The sequence below is a fragment of the Drosophila miranda genome (genome assembly GCF_003369915.1).
Source record: "Drosophila miranda strain MSH22 chromosome Y unlocalized genomic scaffold, D.miranda_PacBio2.1 Contig_Y2_pilon, whole genome shotgun sequence".
NCBI lineage: Eukaryota > Metazoa > Arthropoda > Insecta > Diptera > Drosophilidae > Drosophila > Drosophila miranda.
In genome coordinates this window covers 13,590,589-13,608,074 of record NW_022881614.1, presented here as the reverse complement: position 1 = coordinate 13,608,074, position 17,486 = coordinate 13,590,589, and the positions used below count along the sequence as shown (strand labels likewise).

Below are 17,486 nucleotides of genomic sequence, written 5' to 3'. Positions count from 1 at the left end.
CCCCACTGGTGGACAATAGGAAAATCGTTCCCTGTCCATAGTATTTAGGATTACTAGCTAGATAAGACTCTCAGCCCTGAACACACAGTTGTATCCCATGATGATTGAATTTTCTACAAGATTGGCTAATTGTAAATTGTATAATTGTAATCCGTTCATTTTATTGTGCCTGAAATAAGGGTTGAACACTCCACGAAAAGGAAAGACTGTCGACTGGACAGTAGAGCTGCGCGCCAAAGTTATGTACACCTTTCAGTTCCCAGATGAAATCCTCGATATCTCTATATAGTGGGCTAAGGGGGGCTAATTACAAAACGTGGACCGGACTGAAAGTTAATCAAGTAATTCAAGAATTGACATGCATAGTGGGCACACAATATAGCATAATCATTGCAAGGCCCTGTCCTTCGCTCTGTACTAGTCGATCCTGGTCGTGGGCATCCTATATTCCGCAGCGTCGTATATGGACGCCATTTCGTCCGCATCATGCGAATGAATTCCACCCGATGCTGCGGCCGCTGCCTGAACATTGTACCGATGCCGCATTAAGGTCTCTGTGGCATCCTCTGATGTGGCGTAGTCCTGTTGCTTACGCTGATGACACATGGCAGCCTCCGTCCCCGCAGCGGGCAAAGTCTCACAACCCACGTTCCTCACGCCCACTCCATTTATATCACTAGAGGAGTTAATCTGGCGGCCGAAAAGTAATACGGTTCCCTTGGTGAGCAGCGGGCAGAGCAACGCCTGATGGCAACAAGCAAAAAGTCTGTAGTTGGGCCCCTGAAACGGATCAGACACGGCTGCGCACAGCATATGATCCAGGTTGATGCCAGTAAACTAAAAGAGAAACCAGAGGGATAATGGCGTTGTAAGTAGCTGCAATACATCGACTTACTATGGAGAGTGGAGAGAGGAAAATGAAATGATAAAACAGCATGAAAGCTGTTCCAATTTTTGTCCAATGGAAATCACCAAGTTCCTCAACGGTGTACGAGCCTGAAAAAGGGAAACCGTTTAGCAAGGGAAACATCTATAAAAGTCCGTCACTTACCGCTTCGTATAAGGTAAATGGGTATAATGTAAAGCAGCGCATGCTGTATCCAGTACGTGGATTGCTCGAAGGGATACGTGCGCCCTTCCACCTCGGGGAAGAGATACGCTAGAAAGGGGCCGTTCAGATTGCTCATTTGTATCCGAAACATTGCCGTATTTGTCTTTGTAGGCTTGGCGGCCAGAAGATAGATCTGAAATTAGGGCATTCTATTAAGATGGTGTTTCTTTGGGTAATCGAAATTACAGAGCTGACCTGCAGACACGTCTGCACGTGGCATGGGTTCAAGGCGAAGATCATCGACTGCCCGGACAGTTTAAAGCCCATTTCAATGCCAAAGACCATAGACATTGCGATAAGAAGGAACAACCGCGTGGGACTGTGTGACTTTTCAATCTCATGGATCGGCGGCAGTTTAATGGGAGCCAGACGTTTCCACGACCGGTGTATAATGAAGATGAAGAGCGCCGACAGTAACACCGTTTCGATCCAGCGTCTCCGATCGGTCATATAGTTAATGCACTCAGGCCCCGTCGTCCTTGGAACTTCGGCGGTAACGCCTCCCACTGCCCAACTCCAGTCCCACTCCATTGCTGGTATTTTTGGTCTTTTCTCGGTATCCGGCTGACTTCTGGTTTTGATTTCCGGTTCTGTAAAAATATTGATTTTTGGGCTTAAGCATTTAAATACTTGTGCAACCATTTCTTATTGATCCTGTCCAACCCATGTCCTCAGACTGTGCATTATAAATAAACAGCATTTCGTACCACTGAAAAGACAAGGTGTCACTGCCTGGAAGACTGGAATACTCTTCCTTGAGTTTTCACGAAAGTATGAAATTATTGGAGCAGTGCTCGATGGAAGAGCACGAAAATAAACTAAAACTAAAATGTGTAAAAAACACTCCGTTTGCGTCAAAGAGTGAAAAAATCCATGGATACCAACCCATCCCAGCCTAAATGGCCCAATCGGAGCCAAGCAGAACCCCCCTCATTGCGGTTCTCGTTCTGCCTGAAACAGGCAGTTGATTTGTTTGTTTCGTTTTTCTTGTTGTTCCGGCGGAAGTCGTAAAACTCGAAAAGAACGGTTAATAGCGGCTTGCAGACAGGCGAGGATGGTGGGGTGTGTGTAATTTTTCCTCTGACCCTTCCATTGCAATTACCGCTAGCCACTCGATACTTGGACTAGCACTCGCACGGCGAACACGCTGCTTGTTGAATATTCTTTGGACCAGGCTGACAAGAAGATTGCATTGTGGGAGGAGTGGTGGTCTTTGGGTGCCAAATGCGATGGGAAATAAATTGACCACAGCGTCGGGGAGACACAATGAAAGAGTATGAAATCATGTCTGCCAAGAGCTGAATGCCACCACATCCTTTTCTCCCGACCACCCAGTTATTATACCCGATACTCAAAATGAGTATTGGGGTATATTAGATTTGTGGTAAAAGTGGATGTGTGTAACGTCCAGAAGGAATCGTTTCCGACCCCATAAAGTATATATATTCTTGATCAGCATCAATAGCCGAGTCGATTGAGCCCTGTCTGTCTGTCCGTCTGTACGTCTGTCCGTCCGTCCGTCTGTCCGTCCTCTTCAGCGCCTAGTGCTCAAAGACTATAAGAGCTAGAGCAACGATGTTTTGGACCCAGACTTCTGTGATATGTCACTGCTACAAAAATATTTCAAAACTTCGCCCCGCCCACTTCCGCCCCCACAAAGGACGAAAATCTGTGGCATCCACAATTTGAAAGATATGAGAAAACCAAAAACGTAGAATTGTAGAGAATGACCATATCTTTAAGACTGCGGAATCTGAATTGGATCGTATTATTATTATAGCCAGCATCAAGAAAACAATTTCATTTTTTCTCGCCCTGTCTCTCTCTAACACACACGTAGCATAGGCGGCTTTGCTTAGAGTAAAACATTAGCGCCTAGATCTCAGAGACTACAAAAGCTAGAGCAACCAAATTTGGTATCCACACTCCTAATATATCGGACCGAGACGAGTTAGTTTCAAAATTTCGCCACACCCCCTTCCGCCCCCGCAAAGGATGAAAATCTGGGGATATTCACAAATCTCAGAGACTATTAAGGCTAGAGTAACCAAATTTGGTATCCGCACTCCTGTTAGATCTTACTATAAAACGTGTATCTCAAAATTTCACCCCACCTCTTTCGCCCACACAAAAGACGAAAATCTGTTGCATCCACAATATTGAGGATACGAGAAAACTAAAAACGCAGAATCATAGATAATGATCATATCTAACAGATTGCTGAATCTGGATCAGATCAGATCATTTTTATAGCCAAAAGGAACAAATCAATTTGCAGTGGCTACGCAGCCCCCGACGTCACGATCAGACTGATTTTCTGTCTCTCTCGCACGCACTCTTTGTCGTGTCGTTCAAATTAGCGGCGTCTGCCGGAGTGGCTCTCTCTCCTACTGACTTAGTATCGGGTATAACTGTAGAGTTGCGGTGTCCGCTGCAACTCACAACGTTCCCCCTCGTTTTTTTTTAGAAAGTACCGGCGGGGGCAAAACATACGGTTACCAGTGGGGCCATCTACATACATACGTACATACATGTATACATGTAGCGGCATTTGTATTTTTAGCCAGCAACGTTTTTAAAAGCACACTTTTGAGGGACAGCCTACGTGCACGCCTGCTTCTGAATCACGCCACTGCAGTCGCGTCGTCGCATTATCTACTTGAAGGTGCAAGGAATAGCAAAACAGGCGCAATACGTATGGTCAAGTCAAGCGAGCGAAGGAGAGCCAGGGGGGTGCGGACGTTGTGCTTTTCATTGTCAAGAGCAGGAGAAGACACACTGCTTCAGCACGCTGTGGAGAGCGAGCTTTTATAGTCAGGACAACCCACAAACGGCCTAAACAATTAAGAAGCTTTCACAAAAACAACAACCCAACCGATTAAAAAAGCACTGCAGTTTTTATTTGTTTGCTGCCTGCCGGTCGCACAATTTTTTTTTGTGTTGTGCGCAGATTACAGCGGAACCCACAAACTCAAAAACAGTTTTATGTTTTTCAGTTCATATTTTTCCTCCCTTTACCTATTCAGCACGCTGTGGGCTGTTTTGGGGTTGCCACGTGGTCTTAAGCAAAGCTCGCCTCGAACCCACAAATAATGACCGAACAAACGAACTTTGAACACTACTATCCACAATTTTCCATTATCGCTTAATTCTCCTTGTCGTATTCTTCCGTAAAATCTGCATTCACATAATTTTCTGCATTTACGATGCAGTTGTTTTACGAGAAGATGCGCGGAGAGTGGAAATATAACGCCGTACGTGGGCGACTGTTTGCGGAGACAATTACGACAGCCGTTCAGCAGTTATTCCCCTGCCATTAATTGTCCTTGAGTGAGCTTTCGCTCTTAGTGCTGAGCTTTCCTGAGCTTTTCTTTGCTCTCTCCCTGTCAAATTGGGCGCCAAAAAATCATATGCAGACGATTGTGTAGTGAGGGTTGCAACATTTGATATTCATATGTGTACATTCACCCATATGTATGTACATACATACTATATGTTGAAAGCCGTATGCACTCGTAGTGACTGAGAATTGGAAAAGGCAACCGTCGGCACCAAATTGGACTAGTGGCTGAGAGAGAGAGAGACAGTGGCGTGACCCAGAGAACGCATGGCAACGTAATATTTCCGGCGTGCAATATCCGTTTAGCCAAATCAAACTTTACTTTACAATGCATAGATTTGTTAACATATGTATATCCTCTGATCGATACACTTTCTTGAATTTATTTACCTAGGTAAAATTTTGATTCCGGAACCCGGATTCCCGTGTCCGTTACCGACAAGAGTACACACAGAACTGCAATTAACCGTAAATTGCGAAGAGAAACAACAGAAAACAACGCCAATGAGTGACAGAAGCAAACAAAAAAGCAGAAGTCTAACACAAGCCCGGATCGCCCTGCCGATTAGCAACTGCGGTCCCCATCCATGTCCATTGCACTAGCCGAATGCAGAAAACAACTTAAACAACTGCTAGCAATACTAATGTGCCTAGACAGATTGTCATCAATTACGAGGTGGTGTGTGTATAAAAATCCTAACTTTTTAAATTGGCAATCAAAACGGAGAGCGCTACTATTGCCTTGATAAGATTGCGCTTTGTACAGAACGATTTCAAGGTTTACAGATTAACCATAACCTGCCGGTAAATTGTTTATTCTTAAAAACAAAGTATTGATTTTCATATTATCTCATTCAACATTAAATAAAATGTCAATGGTCTAAGGTAAATTTATATGTACCTAATATTAGATGCAGCCCGTTCCAAAAGAAAACTTTCGCTGATCTCCATGTCACCTGTACCATTACCTGTGTCGCCAACGAGTCCAGTAATGTAAGATGTAAAATGTACTGCATTTATGTACAGCTACATATGAATCTGGTTCAAGGTTATTTAGATTTTTATATCACAGAACATACTTTTTGTTTCATTTTAGTATTGTGGCGTTATCATACATTGTTTTGAATTAATTTGTTTAGATTCTCGTTATTATACCCGATACTCAAAATGAGTATTGGGGTATATTAGATTTGTGGTAAAAGTGGATGTGTGTAACGTCCAGAAGGAATCGTTTCCGACCCCATAAAGTATATATATTCTTGATCAGCCGAGTCGATTGAGCCCTGTCTGTCTGTCCGTCTGTCCGTCCGTCCGTCTGTCCGTCCCCTTCAGCGCCTAGTGCTCAAAGACTATAAGAGCTAGAGCAACGATGTTTTGGATCCAGACTTCTGTGATATGTCTACAAAACTATTTCAAAACACCGTTTGACCGTTTCCTGTCCAAATTTCACCACACCCCCTTCCGCCCTCACATAGGACGAAAATCTGGGGCATCCACAAATCTCAGAGACTATTAAGGCTAGAGTAACCAAATTTGGTACACACACTCCTTTAAGATGTCACTATAAAACGTATATCTCAAAATTACGCCCCACCCCCTTCCGCCCCCACAAAGGACGAAAATCTGTTGCATCCACAATATTGCACATTTGAGAAAACTAAAAACGCAGAATCATAGATAATGACCATATCTATTAGATTGCTGAATCTGGATCAGATCGGATCATTTTTGTAGCCAAAAGCAAGAAATCAATTTGCAGTGGCTACGCAGCGCCCGACGTCACGCTCAGACTGATTTTCTGTCTCTCTCGCACGCACTCTTTGTCGTGTCGTTTAATATTAGCGGCGTCTGCCGGAGGAGAGCCATACTGACTTAGTATCGGGTATAACTGTAGAGTTGCGGTGTCCGCAGCAACTCACAACGTTCCCCCTCGTTTGTATTTGATTGTGGTATTTTAGTCTTAGACAAAGTGTTAAATTATTGTTCTGATCCGCGACACTTGCAAAATTAAATTACTAATGTTATCCTTTAGGTACTGATAAGTTGAAATTTCCACTGCAATTATATGCGATATTTATATCTTGTTTTGCTTATAAAACCTAAACAACAAGTTGCCTAATCCATTTTATTTTGGGAATGTTTAAAGGATGATTCCAGACAATCGACAACTGAAATTTTACTCGCACCAAGGCATTAAACGACTAATTGGGGGTTCGACACATCAAAGTATATAGTCGAAATCTGTTTAATAAAAACAGATAGGAAAAGGCACTTTTCTAGAAAAACGTCAATTAGATTTTAGACATCCTTTGCCTTGCTAGCGTGCGGCTTAAATTTAAGCGGAAAGTTACAAACAAGACCGAACGGCTTCAGAAAAGGTCAATTTTAATGTTGTTTTGTAGCCGGAAAACAAAGCGCACCAATAGCACCAGCGTCGGGAATGGCAGTCAACGTTGGCCCCAAAATCCAAGCTAAGCGAGGGGGAACGTTGTGAGTTAGTGCGGACACCGCAACTCTACAGTTATACCCGATACTAAGTCAGTATGGCTCTCCTCCGGCAGACGCCGCTAATATTAAACGACACGACAAAGAGTGCGTGCGAGAGAGACAGAAAATCAGTCTGAGCGTGACGTCGGGCGCTGCGTAGCCAGTGCAAATTGATTTGTTCCTTTTGGCTATAAAAATTATCTGATCTGATCCAGATTCAGCAATCTGATAGATATGGTCATTATCTATGATTCTGCGTTTTTAGTTTTCTCGAATGTGCAATATTGTGGATGCAACAGATTTTCGTCCTTAGTGGGGGCGGAAGAGCGTGGGGCGTAATTTTGAGATATACGTTTTATAGTGACATCTTAAAGGAGTGTGTGTACCAAATTTGGTTACTCTAGCCTTAATAGTTTCTGAGTTTTTTGGATGCCCCAGATTTTCGTCCTATGTGAGGGCGGAAGGGGGTGTGGTGAAATTTGGACAGGAAACGGTCAAGGTCCGATATCACAGGAGTGTGGATACCAAATTTGGTTGCTCTGGCTCTTATAGGTTCTGAGATCCTTGAACTCATATTTTGCAATTGGCAAAACCGACCATGAAACCTGTGTGTTAGAGAGAGACAGAGCGAGAAAAAATGAAATTGTTTTCTTGATTCTGGCTATAATAATTATACGATCTGATTGAGATTTTACGATCTAGAACATTTAGTCATCTTCTACGATTCTGCGTTTTTGGTTTTCTCGTATCGTCGAAATTGTGGATGCCATAGATTTTCGCCCTTTGTGGCGGCGGAAGTGGGCGGGGCAAAGTTTTGAAATATTTTTGTAGCAGTGACATATCGCAGAAGTCTGGGTCCAAAACATCGTTGCTCTAGCTCTTATAGTCTTTGAGCACTAGGCGCTGAAGAGGACGGACAGACGGACGGACGGACAGACGGACAGACGGACGGACGGACAGACGGACAGACAGTTATGGCTCAATCGACTCGGCTATTGATGCTGATCAAGAATATATATACTTTATGGGGTCGGTCTGGACGTTACACACATCCACTTTTACCACAAATCTAATATACCCCAATACTCATTTTGAGTATCGGGTATAAAAATATTGTTTGACCCTGATTAAGTTCTGAAATTTGGTTTGCTCGGCAAAAGCAAAGAACACATTAGGAAAGAATGAACGAGCAAGTGGTCAAGTTCTATATATGCTACAATGAAACTGAAAATACCCTTCGGTCTTCAGGAAGGACTACTTTTCAACATGAAATACGTGTACCTTAATTTTGTATCAGCATTACCATCCCCATTCGATATAACCAAATATTTGTTAATAGAAATTGTTTTTTTACATGTTACAATTTCAGGAATATGAGTAAAGTCCCTTTATTTCTTCCGCGTTGGTCTTGCAGGAAATTGTTGGAACAGGCGCATATGCAAAACCGCGCATTGGTCGGCGCTTTTGACAAAAGTTGATAGACCTTCTTCAAGTGTATACTGAACAGAAAAGAGAACAGAAATAGAAGCAGAAAACAAAAAAAGTTAGTTTTTTCTTTTCCTTCCTTTTTGCCGCTCCCAAACTCATTTTCTTCGCTAAGATGTAAATAGCAGGCGAAAGAAAAACATCAGTGGGCATCCGAGTGACAGCGCCGGCGGCAAGCTTACAGAAAAGTAAGGTGAGCACTTTCCGCCTGCCTGCAGGCACCACTGGCACCCTTCCTCCATAACTTTCCGCTGCCCTCCAAGAATAATAATACAATTTCGTATACTATACTACATGCTCGTACATAGGCGCTCGTCAGATATGGTGGACTCCCAATGCCAAGAAAAAAGCAACTTCAACCTCAGTACAAAGGCTATATCGTAATCAAAATAATCGTTGTAGTGCTGCTAAACCTTCGGGCTACTATATACTTTAACTCGCTACGTAATAAACTCTCGACAATGGAACCAATCTGAAATATCATCCTCATGTAGGTTCGCCGAAGCTTGCCTTCCCTTTCGATCTGACTTGTTGAATCGGAATCGATTCGGTGGGATTCGGTATTCGCTTCGTTCGGTCCGCTAGAACCAGCCATTCAGCTTTCAAGTCTGGTCTGATTCGGAGTGATTCGAATCCGACTGAGGGAAGGATCGAACGCATTAGGGGGGCCTTTTACGAATACTGCGGATTCATGCAGGTCTCTAGTATGTACGCTTTTCCTTCCTGTTGCTGTTGCCCCACTGACACGCACATCGGATCATAAACAATCCTTAAGCGTGTGCACTAAAAAGTACAGCCTTCGCATAATCTCGGGAAACTTTCACTTTCACCCTCACGGCGTTAAGAGTAAACAAATTTGCAGAGGAACGGACCAGCAAGCGACTGGGGTACCTAAACCCTAATGAAAATGTACTAAAAGTGCGGCACAACGCTTGCAAAATTATGCAAAAATAAACATCGAGTGAAAGAATGGAAAATGAGGGAAAGGCACACGCAAAGTAAAAAGTACGATAACAACAAATGCGTCTTCTTTTGTGTGGGCCTCCTTCCTGGTGGCAAGGTATATTAAACGGGAGGTCGGACGGCCGTACTGGGGCTTACCTTCTATACGGCTGTAGGTAAATTTCCGCTCCTCTGCTCTCTTCTCTGTGCTTCTCTTCTGTCGAGGTGATTATCCATAATCTCCAAAAAGCGTTCGTTGGGCGTAGGATGATGATGACTCCCGGCTGTCGGATTGAATGACTAAAGACAAAGTTGCTGGTGCCGCTGCCGTTGCCGTTGTCCTAGCCCAGAAGATAAATGCGGGATGTAATATTCGCTTATCCCGTAGCCATGTCCTGCCCCGCCTCCACCGCCAGGCGGGATAGACAGGTACGAGATGGCGTGAGTCCATATTCGTTGCTGCGCAGGAATCTGTAGTCTGGCGGCGATAAAGCATCTTTGTGGCGACAATGAATCGGGGATAAAGCTTTTTACGTGCCAGCGGGCAAATAAAGTGCTTCTCCGTATCTCAGCCCCATCCATCCCTGCCACATACATACACAGCTGTTTCGGCTGCGGCGGATTGCTTGTCAGCTGCGGCGCTGATTTCGCATAATTTTATGCATGTAGTACATTTGCCCAGGAGAAAAGCGGAAATACGCCAAATGTGCGATCCTCCTCCCCCCTCCCCCCCCCCCCCACCACTGAGGAGTTTGTTGAAAATCTTTAATCGTCTTAGAAGGTAGATGAAAAAGGCACCTTTAATAGGGGCTCTATTTAGATATGGATCATTAAAATTCATAAATATTATGATTGTGACTGTTTTCTCTCAGAGCAGACCACACCTCAATTTCTCACAAATTACAAATGGTCCTTTTATGCAGTGAAAACAACACGTTCTTCGTGGATGTTTGGCTTAAATGTAACTCCGTTCCAGCGCAGATTCGGATCCCCAGCCAGAAGGGTACACAAAAACCACAGGAAAGTCATTTCCCTTTGAAGTACAACGGCATCGGCTTTTTAAGCTTTAGCAGACTGCTGTAATGAATTTCCACTACTCCTTCGATGTGGAAACAGAGGTCCAACAACATCCATGACTTGGCCCAAATTGTTCCGAATCGAATGAAGCCATTTCAGAGTGCATTTGACTGGAAGACCGCAAACCCAATTTCTCATTCCTCTCCCACGATGGCAGTGCATAAAAATCAACAGTTATCCAAACGAAATAACAGCCATGTAGCACCAAGCCACCAAGCCACCCATCCGCAAAACACTCATCTTACACCCACCTGGGTATGACATCCATGACATGAGCGGAGTGTGCTCTCGTTGGCCACGGAAAAACTGCAGTTTCACTGCCGGGAGCTCCTCTGGCCGGGCAACAAGTGGGGATTGCTGTATCCCCTGACACACTTCCAGCCTGCAAACAATCTCCCCGACTTTGTCTTGGGCCATGTACACGGGAAATACAGCAAAAATCATCTCTTTTATGGGCCAACGGGAAGGAAGGGCTAACTGAACTTTTCATGTCATAAGCATGAGACTTTATCGGGCCGTTGCCGGGGCAGACAGGGGCAGGCCCCACCCTCCTTTTAACTTCGGCATTGTATGTCGAATACAATATGGGTCTCAACTTTGGCTTTAATTTCGAACCAGCGTTGCGGGAGTCCCTTTAAGGTCTGTATATATGAGAAATTTTAAAGCAACGGGAAAATCAGGCACTGCCAATATTCTATCCAGACCCTATCCCTTTACACCAGCCATGACTGTATTACCTTGTGGCCCCGCCCCGCCCCTGCCCCACTCTATTGTTGCTAATTTGCAACGGTTTGTAATTTTGGGGGGCATGTTGTTATGCAAATTACAGGCCCGCGCACACATGACTGCATGTATGGTATGAATGGGAATCCAAATGGGGATGGGACTAAGAGATAGGGTGTGCGAGTGGGTGCGGCTTTGTGGTGAGGGAGTGTGGAGAGGTGAGCCGAATCAAAATTAACGTTTTGAATGGTTTTAATAACTTTGCACACTCACACACATGGAACTCACCTGCTGACGCAACAAGAGCCGAAAAACAACGACTAGGGACCACAATGAGCCTTGGTAATGCGATTTGGATGAACCCCATACATACATAAGTATGTACATATGTATGTTTTTGTTTCCATGTTCTGAATGGGACATGGCTGAAAATTAATTCCGCTCACTAGCCAGCCCTCAAGCCTCAGGGTCGCCCCTGGACTGAACGAAATGAATGCTTAGGAGGATTATGCATACATTTTATCTATTCCGAGATAAGTCCTGGATGTATCACATTCTGCTCCGTATTTGGATATTCCGAAATGCAATTGTGACCATTCGAAACGGCTATTATCCTTCAGTCCGAAGCAAATGATTTAATTTGATTCGTAGGGTCCTCGCTCGACTCACTCACTCGGAGACTGGCAACAAAGTTTGGCAATGTTTTGGCTCCGTTGATGCCATCCGAAGGGAATGAAATTATGCTGGGAAACTTTTTAAATGAAGTCAAGAGATAATTAAATCCCATTTTTATTCCAGGGCGTCAAAGCGCTTTGTTGCCAAAGTTATTAAGAAGCGCCCCGAGGAACGAGCCGAGCCCCAAGTGCTGCATAGTTAGGTCGGGAAGGACTTTATGTACGTAGAGCTCTGTTCAGTGGGAACAATGCTCTTAATTAAAGCAGGACTGCTGGCCCCCTGCTAGGATGCACGAGGAATCTGTGAGCAGGTGAGCCAAAACCAATTACAAAAGCTGCCCCCAAAAACCCAAAACTGACAGACAGCGAACGAGCCTGGCGTGGGGCGTGGAAGTGAGTGGCTCTCATATGCAAAACATGGGAACGTGTACGTGCCGACCATAGGTCAGGCAATTTCAAAAGCTTGTGTGTGTTTCCTTAGGAAGGCTGCTGACAAATTTCAACTGGTGCAGAATGCAGGATGCATCTGGCACCTGGTACCTGGCACGATACCACGGGAGAATAGCTGGCTGTCCCTGCGGTGACGCTATTTTGGGGATCCCGATTATGCACGTTCATTTCAGGTAAGTCAGGCAGCACCCATATTGCCCCCGAGGCCTGCGATCCGGACCCGTGGCAACATAAATCGCTGAAACCAAGACAAAAACGAGGGGGAACGTTGTGAGTTGCTGCGGACACCGCAACTCTACAGTTATACCCGATACTAAGTCAGTATGGCTCTCCTCCGGCAGACACTGCTAATATTAAACACGACAAAGAGTGCGTGCGAGAGAGACAGAAAATCAGTCTGAGCGTGACGTCGGGCGCTGCGTAGCCAGTGCAAATTGATTTGTTCCTTTTGGCTATAAAAATTATCTGATCTGGTCCAGATTCAGCAATCTGATAGATATGCACGTTATCTATGATTCTGCGTTTTTAGTTTTCTCAAATGTGCAATATTGTGGATGCAACAGATTTTCGTCCTTTGTGGGGGCGGAAGGGGGTGTGGCGAAATTCTGAGATATACGTTTTATAGTGACATCTAACAGAAGTGCGGATACCAAATTTGGTTACTCTAGCCTTAATAGTCGCTGAGATTTGTGGATGCCCCAGATTTTCGTCCTTTGCGGGGGCGGAAGTGGGCGGGGCGAAGTTTTGAAATATTTTTTAGCAGTGACATATCACAGAAGTCTGGATCCAAAACATCGTTGCTGTAGCTCTTATAGTCTTTGCGCACTAGGCGCTGAAGGGGACCGACAGACGGACGGACGGACAGACGGACAGACGGACAGACAGACATGGCTCAATCGACTCGGCTATTGATGCTGATCAAGAATATATATACTTTATGGGGTCGGAAACGATTCCTTCTGGACGTTACACACATCCACTTTTACCACAAATCTAATATACCCCAATACTCATTTTGAGTATCGGGTATAATTAAAACGAAGCTGCCGAGCCAAATTTTGTGGCCGTGTTCTGGCGGAAAATGAAAGTTAATTAGTTTAAGGAGCTTTACGGCCGAGGCGATGAGCTGGCAGCAGGCGGGGAGCAGGCGGCAGACAAGCTCCACCAGGCGTCTGTGCACGCACTCCTCGGTGGCAAGGCAGGCCCGGCCCGGCGAAGCGCAATGAGGCGAATGCGTGAAAACAGCGTGGAGGGAAGAGGCTTTTATTCAGGCCTGTAATCAGCCTATGAGATGGTGGCTTGAGTCATACAGATATGGCTGAATAAATTCATTTGCAAGCCAGGGGACTACCTCCCTGCCTTCCTGTCTCCCTGCACCACGAATGGGTAATATTTCGCTGGCTGTTGCTTCTAATTGGTAAAGTTTTTCGAGCACTTAGTATCCAACAAATTGTCGTCGCCGTCTATAATTACTGCTACTTATCATACTTATTGAATGACTTACATCCTTTTCATGTATTTACGTGTACCTTGGGACACAGGCTGGGGTTTCTGCAGGATAATACGGGAGTTCTGTTCTGTATTTGTCCGTCTGTGAATTCCATTATTCAACGCTAATTAGACTTGCAACAGCCTGTCCACAAATACATGCTTTTAACACATTTTCCCAATTATCTATTCGACAGGGACTGACCTCGACACTCGACCTATGTATACAGTGCGTATCGCAACAGTAAGAAGAGCGTGACAATGCACACATTTTATCCCAAAGGACAAAGGAGAACAATTTTGTATTATAACCAAAACTCTTATGTAGATTCATATCAAAGAAGAGATTACAAATCTTTGCATTTGAGATTAGCAAACACTCTTTGCGGATTTTAGTTCTGAGACGCACTGTACACCCTCTCCCTCTTACGTGGTGGCCGGATATTGATTTAGGGAAAATCGCAGGGACAACGGCTTTCCATTTGAATTGAATCTGCATGCACAGATCTAGTAAGTCCATTCAATTATGGAAATGCAAATGAAGCTGCTGCCCCTGAACGGCAAGCACTTAATCAGCAGGCCTCGAGTCGACGCAGAGGACGCTCGGCCGGAGTGACCTCATTCGAATTGCATTCCGCTGCTGTGAGCCCACATGTTCGGGCAGGCGCTTATCAGCAGCTGGCAGACGGACGAGGGAAGTCTGCATGGTGGACAGTGGCATTGTCCTGTCCACCGGCCAACACATACACATGCCTACAACAGAGGCAGTCGAGCAGAGGAGGTGCGTTTTCGAAACTGAATGTCGCTTATTGCCCAATGATCAGGGCATTTAAGTGAACAAAGTGATTATCTCGAGCCGAATGTCTGCTTTAATACCAATTTTATCGGCCTTGTCCTTGTTGAATAGCTGAACGCAAGTGCCAGGTTTCACATCGAATGGTAAATCGGAGCCAACCTCTCAGGGCTCTTGTTCGCCCAATGTGTGGCAACATGAATTCCCCATCAGCAGAGCTCTGCCACAGAGCCCGGCCTCTGCTCCGCTCTGGCCAGGGATTGAATTGGAATCGACTGTTTGGGGTTGATTGGTAATCAATCTCGGAGCGTAATAATTATCTGTTCATTTGAATTTATATTCGTTACGTTGATTGGCATCGTTCAGGCAGGCACACACAGTGCTTACGTACGTGTACTCCAATTATTTCCAAATACCCAATTCTATTGAAATATTGAATTTCGTTGGGGACTTTGCGACTTTCGGTGGGACTAGTTAATTTCATTGTTAAACAAACCGCAACCGCAGAGCAAACAGTGAAACGACCCCACAATAACGACAACAGCAGCAAACAGATGGCCAAAACGAAAATTCAACTTTAAGCGAACCGGAAATGGGAGAAGGTCTCGGCCCGGCACCGACCACATGCATCATTAATGACGTTAAAGCTACAGTTGGTCCGGGCTCTGGCTCCGGCGCCTGCTCCAGGTTCGTGGGGCACACGCTTAGGCGGATTCTTTCTCCACTTTCGTGCTTTTCTTTCAGCTCTTCCCTTTTGCGGCATTAAATTTTAATCCCGCTCAAACACACACACTGGCAAATGGACAAAAAAGAAGGCTTCAACCTTTCCGACGAGCGTCCACCGCAAAAGTTAATGGCATTTGGGAAAGTGTAAAGCGAAACGGGGAACTGTCCAATCCTCTGGCCCAGAGGCTTGTTCTGCTGAGCCGAAACTTTTGTCGGGCAGTGTTGTGGGCGGAACTCCCCTGCCACCACTGTCCCCCATGTCCCAAGTGTTGATGAGTTGTGATGTGTCTCCCTTCATCATCTGACGCTGATCGAGCATCAGTACAATATTTTGTATGAAATGTCACATCATGTAACATCATCTTGGCTGCAAAACCTCGACAGGAAACACACATTTACACAGGAGGAGATTATGATGACAACTTCCCCACACTTTACCCGTAATGCCCGCAAGACGGCGGAGTCCCCTTCGAAGCTCGTCCAAGTGGCCAAAGTTGAAAGTCGTCCACGACGATGCTTTAACAACTATAATGCGATCGCTTACAGGTTGTAATCAATATCAAGAGCAGTCAAACAGCAAACACGGCAGCACGAACAGGAAAAACAAGCACCACCGGGGTGGTGCCGGGGCAGCAGCATCAAAGAAAACTTTTTGGCTGCTATTTCCACAGTCCAGGGCGAAGTTCGAGTCGCTCCTTGGTCCTTGGTCCTTGCTGGTTGCTTCATTTGGCCCATAAAAAACTTTTTCCATTACTTCTAGACCAGCTGCACATAACTGTTAAGATGTCTCTGCTCCTACTCCTACGCTCGCGTGCCGTGGCCCCATCCGCACTGGTCTGGTCTCCTATCACATTTCCCATTGTTGTGTGCTGATAGGCGCATGATGCATGGCCTCCGCTTTTATTACATTTAATATTGATTGATTGTTCTGGATGGACTACTCAAGTATGCTTCTGTTGACGCTCCGCGAGCAGGCCCTTGACCAGATTCACCAGCAAGTCCAAACCTTCCTGATTGCTTTTTTGGTAGTAGGGCAGGGCCTGCAGGCGCTTCACCCACTCAGCGAGGAGGGGATACTTGGCCGCCTCGATGGGGGCGAACGCCTCGGCCGTTGACACCGAGGCGATGCAGCACAGGTTCGCGATGGTCAGTTTGTCGCCAGCCAGGTAGGGGCCGCTAGCCAGGCAGTGCTCGAGGCCGTCGTAGGCCTTCTGCAGATAGACGACGCGGTCGTCGGGCACATCGGATACCCCAAAGTAGATAACGGGCTCCACTATGAAACGGATGCGGGGAAAGATGTGCCCGCAGTCGTAGTAGAGACGCGCGTCCACTGTGCGCCGTTGTGCGGGGTCCCTCGGGTACAGGGAGTCGGTAGAGCCTCCGAACTTGTCCGCCAGATAGCTGCAGATGATGTGCGAGTCGCTCACCACGGTGCCGTTGTCGTCTAGAACCGGAATCGTGTGCTGCGGATTTAGCTTGAGAAACTCCGCCGTCAGGTGCTCTTCCGCCTTTACATTAACAGCGCTGAGGTGAAAGGGGATCGGCGGACCGGCTAGCCAGTTAGACAGAAGGAGAGAGAGGAAAGGCGAGCGATAACTTACCGTAGATCCAGCTCCAGCCCCAAAGCGGCGGCTGTCAGCAGCACGGCTCGGCAAGGGGGACTGCGGGGTGTGTAGTAGAGAACGGGTTTGTCTGACATTCTTGGCTCTAAAATGGATTAAATTATTAGTCTTTTGCAGCTGCCACTAACTAAATAACTTTACTTATTAAACTCAGATTGGCGAATGAAATGAGAGCTTTCAAAGCTCCCTCTCTTGACGACTGTTTCTACACTGCGCTCAAATTAGAGATGGGCCACCAAGCGCTACACTTCATGCATGTACGAAGTATGTTTACATTATCTTTAAATGGTTTTATGTAATTAATAACCCGGTATATGTTTATTTACAGAGTATTTAAGTCTCCGATATGCCTTCGTTCAAACGCACAGATATGTATGTACATTGCAAATGTATATATACATATGTCATATGTAGTACAAATGCGACAGAAAAAAGCATGTATGTATGATAATTCACTGGAGTCGAAAGCTCCCACCGAAGTGAACTTCTCAAAATGCTCTTAACCGATTTTAATTTAAATTCACGCACTGAGCAGCTGACTAACTAAGAGGATTACATTACACATTTC

The 17,486-nt window shown here is 45.5% G+C and overlaps 2 protein-coding genes across 3 annotated transcripts; both read right to left on the bottom strand.

The window, feature by feature from the left end:
• Positions 1 to 146: 146 nt before the first annotated feature.
• On the bottom strand, positions 147 to 4,919 carry LOC117185840 (transmembrane protein 164-like). 2 transcript variants are annotated; one of them, XM_033397563.1, is made up of 5 exons: positions 4,842 to 4,919; positions 1,307 to 1,701; positions 1,052 to 1,244; positions 896 to 996; positions 147 to 837 (listed from the first exon to the last, which is right to left on the bottom strand). In XM_033397563.1, the coding sequence occupies exons 2-5, from the start codon at positions 1,640 to 1,642 to the stop codon at positions 418 to 420; spliced, it is 1,050 nt and encodes a 349-aa protein (XP_033253454.1). In that variant the 5' UTR covers positions 1,643 to 1,701; positions 4,842 to 4,919; the 3' UTR covers positions 147 to 417. The 2 variants fall into 2 exon arrangements, with proteins under 2 accessions (XP_033253454.1, XP_033253456.1); XM_033397565.1 differs by lacking the exon at positions 4,842 to 4,919 and adding an exon at positions 4,130 to 4,377.
• Positions 4,920 to 16,158: 11,239 nt separating this feature from the next.
• On the bottom strand, positions 16,159 to 17,246 carry LOC117193767 (glutathione S-transferase 1-like). Its single transcript, XM_033398496.1, has 3 exons — positions 17,060 to 17,246; positions 16,898 to 17,003; positions 16,159 to 16,820 (listed from the first exon to the last, which is right to left on the bottom strand). Exons 2-3 carry the CDS (start codon positions 16,993 to 16,995, stop codon positions 16,238 to 16,240), a joined length of 681 nt encoding a protein of 226 aa, XP_033254387.1. The 5' UTR covers positions 16,996 to 17,003; positions 17,060 to 17,246; the 3' UTR covers positions 16,159 to 16,237.
• Between the last annotated feature and the right edge of the window lie 240 nt (positions 17,247 to 17,486).

Coding starts and splice junctions, on each gene's coding strand:
- LOC117193767 (XM_033398496.1), bottom strand. CDS start 16,995: ATGTCAGACAAACCCGTTCTCTACTACACACCCCGCAGTCCCCCTTGC. Junction 16,821..16,897: donor GGGCTGGAGCTGGATCTACG/GTAAGTTATCGC, acceptor CTTTCACCTCAG/CGCTGTTAATGTAAAGGCGG.
- LOC117185840 (XM_033397563.1), bottom strand. CDS start 1,642: ATGGAGTGGGACTGGAGTTGGGCAGTGGGAGGCGTTACCGCCGAAGTT. Junction 1,245..1,306: donor ACGTGCAGACGTGTCTGCAG/GTCAGCTCTGTA, acceptor CCCTAATTTCAG/ATCTATCTTCTGGCCGCCAA. Junction 838..895: donor TCCTCTCTCCACTCTCCATA/GTAAGTCGATGT, acceptor TTTCTCTTTTAG/TTTACTGGCATCAACCTGGA.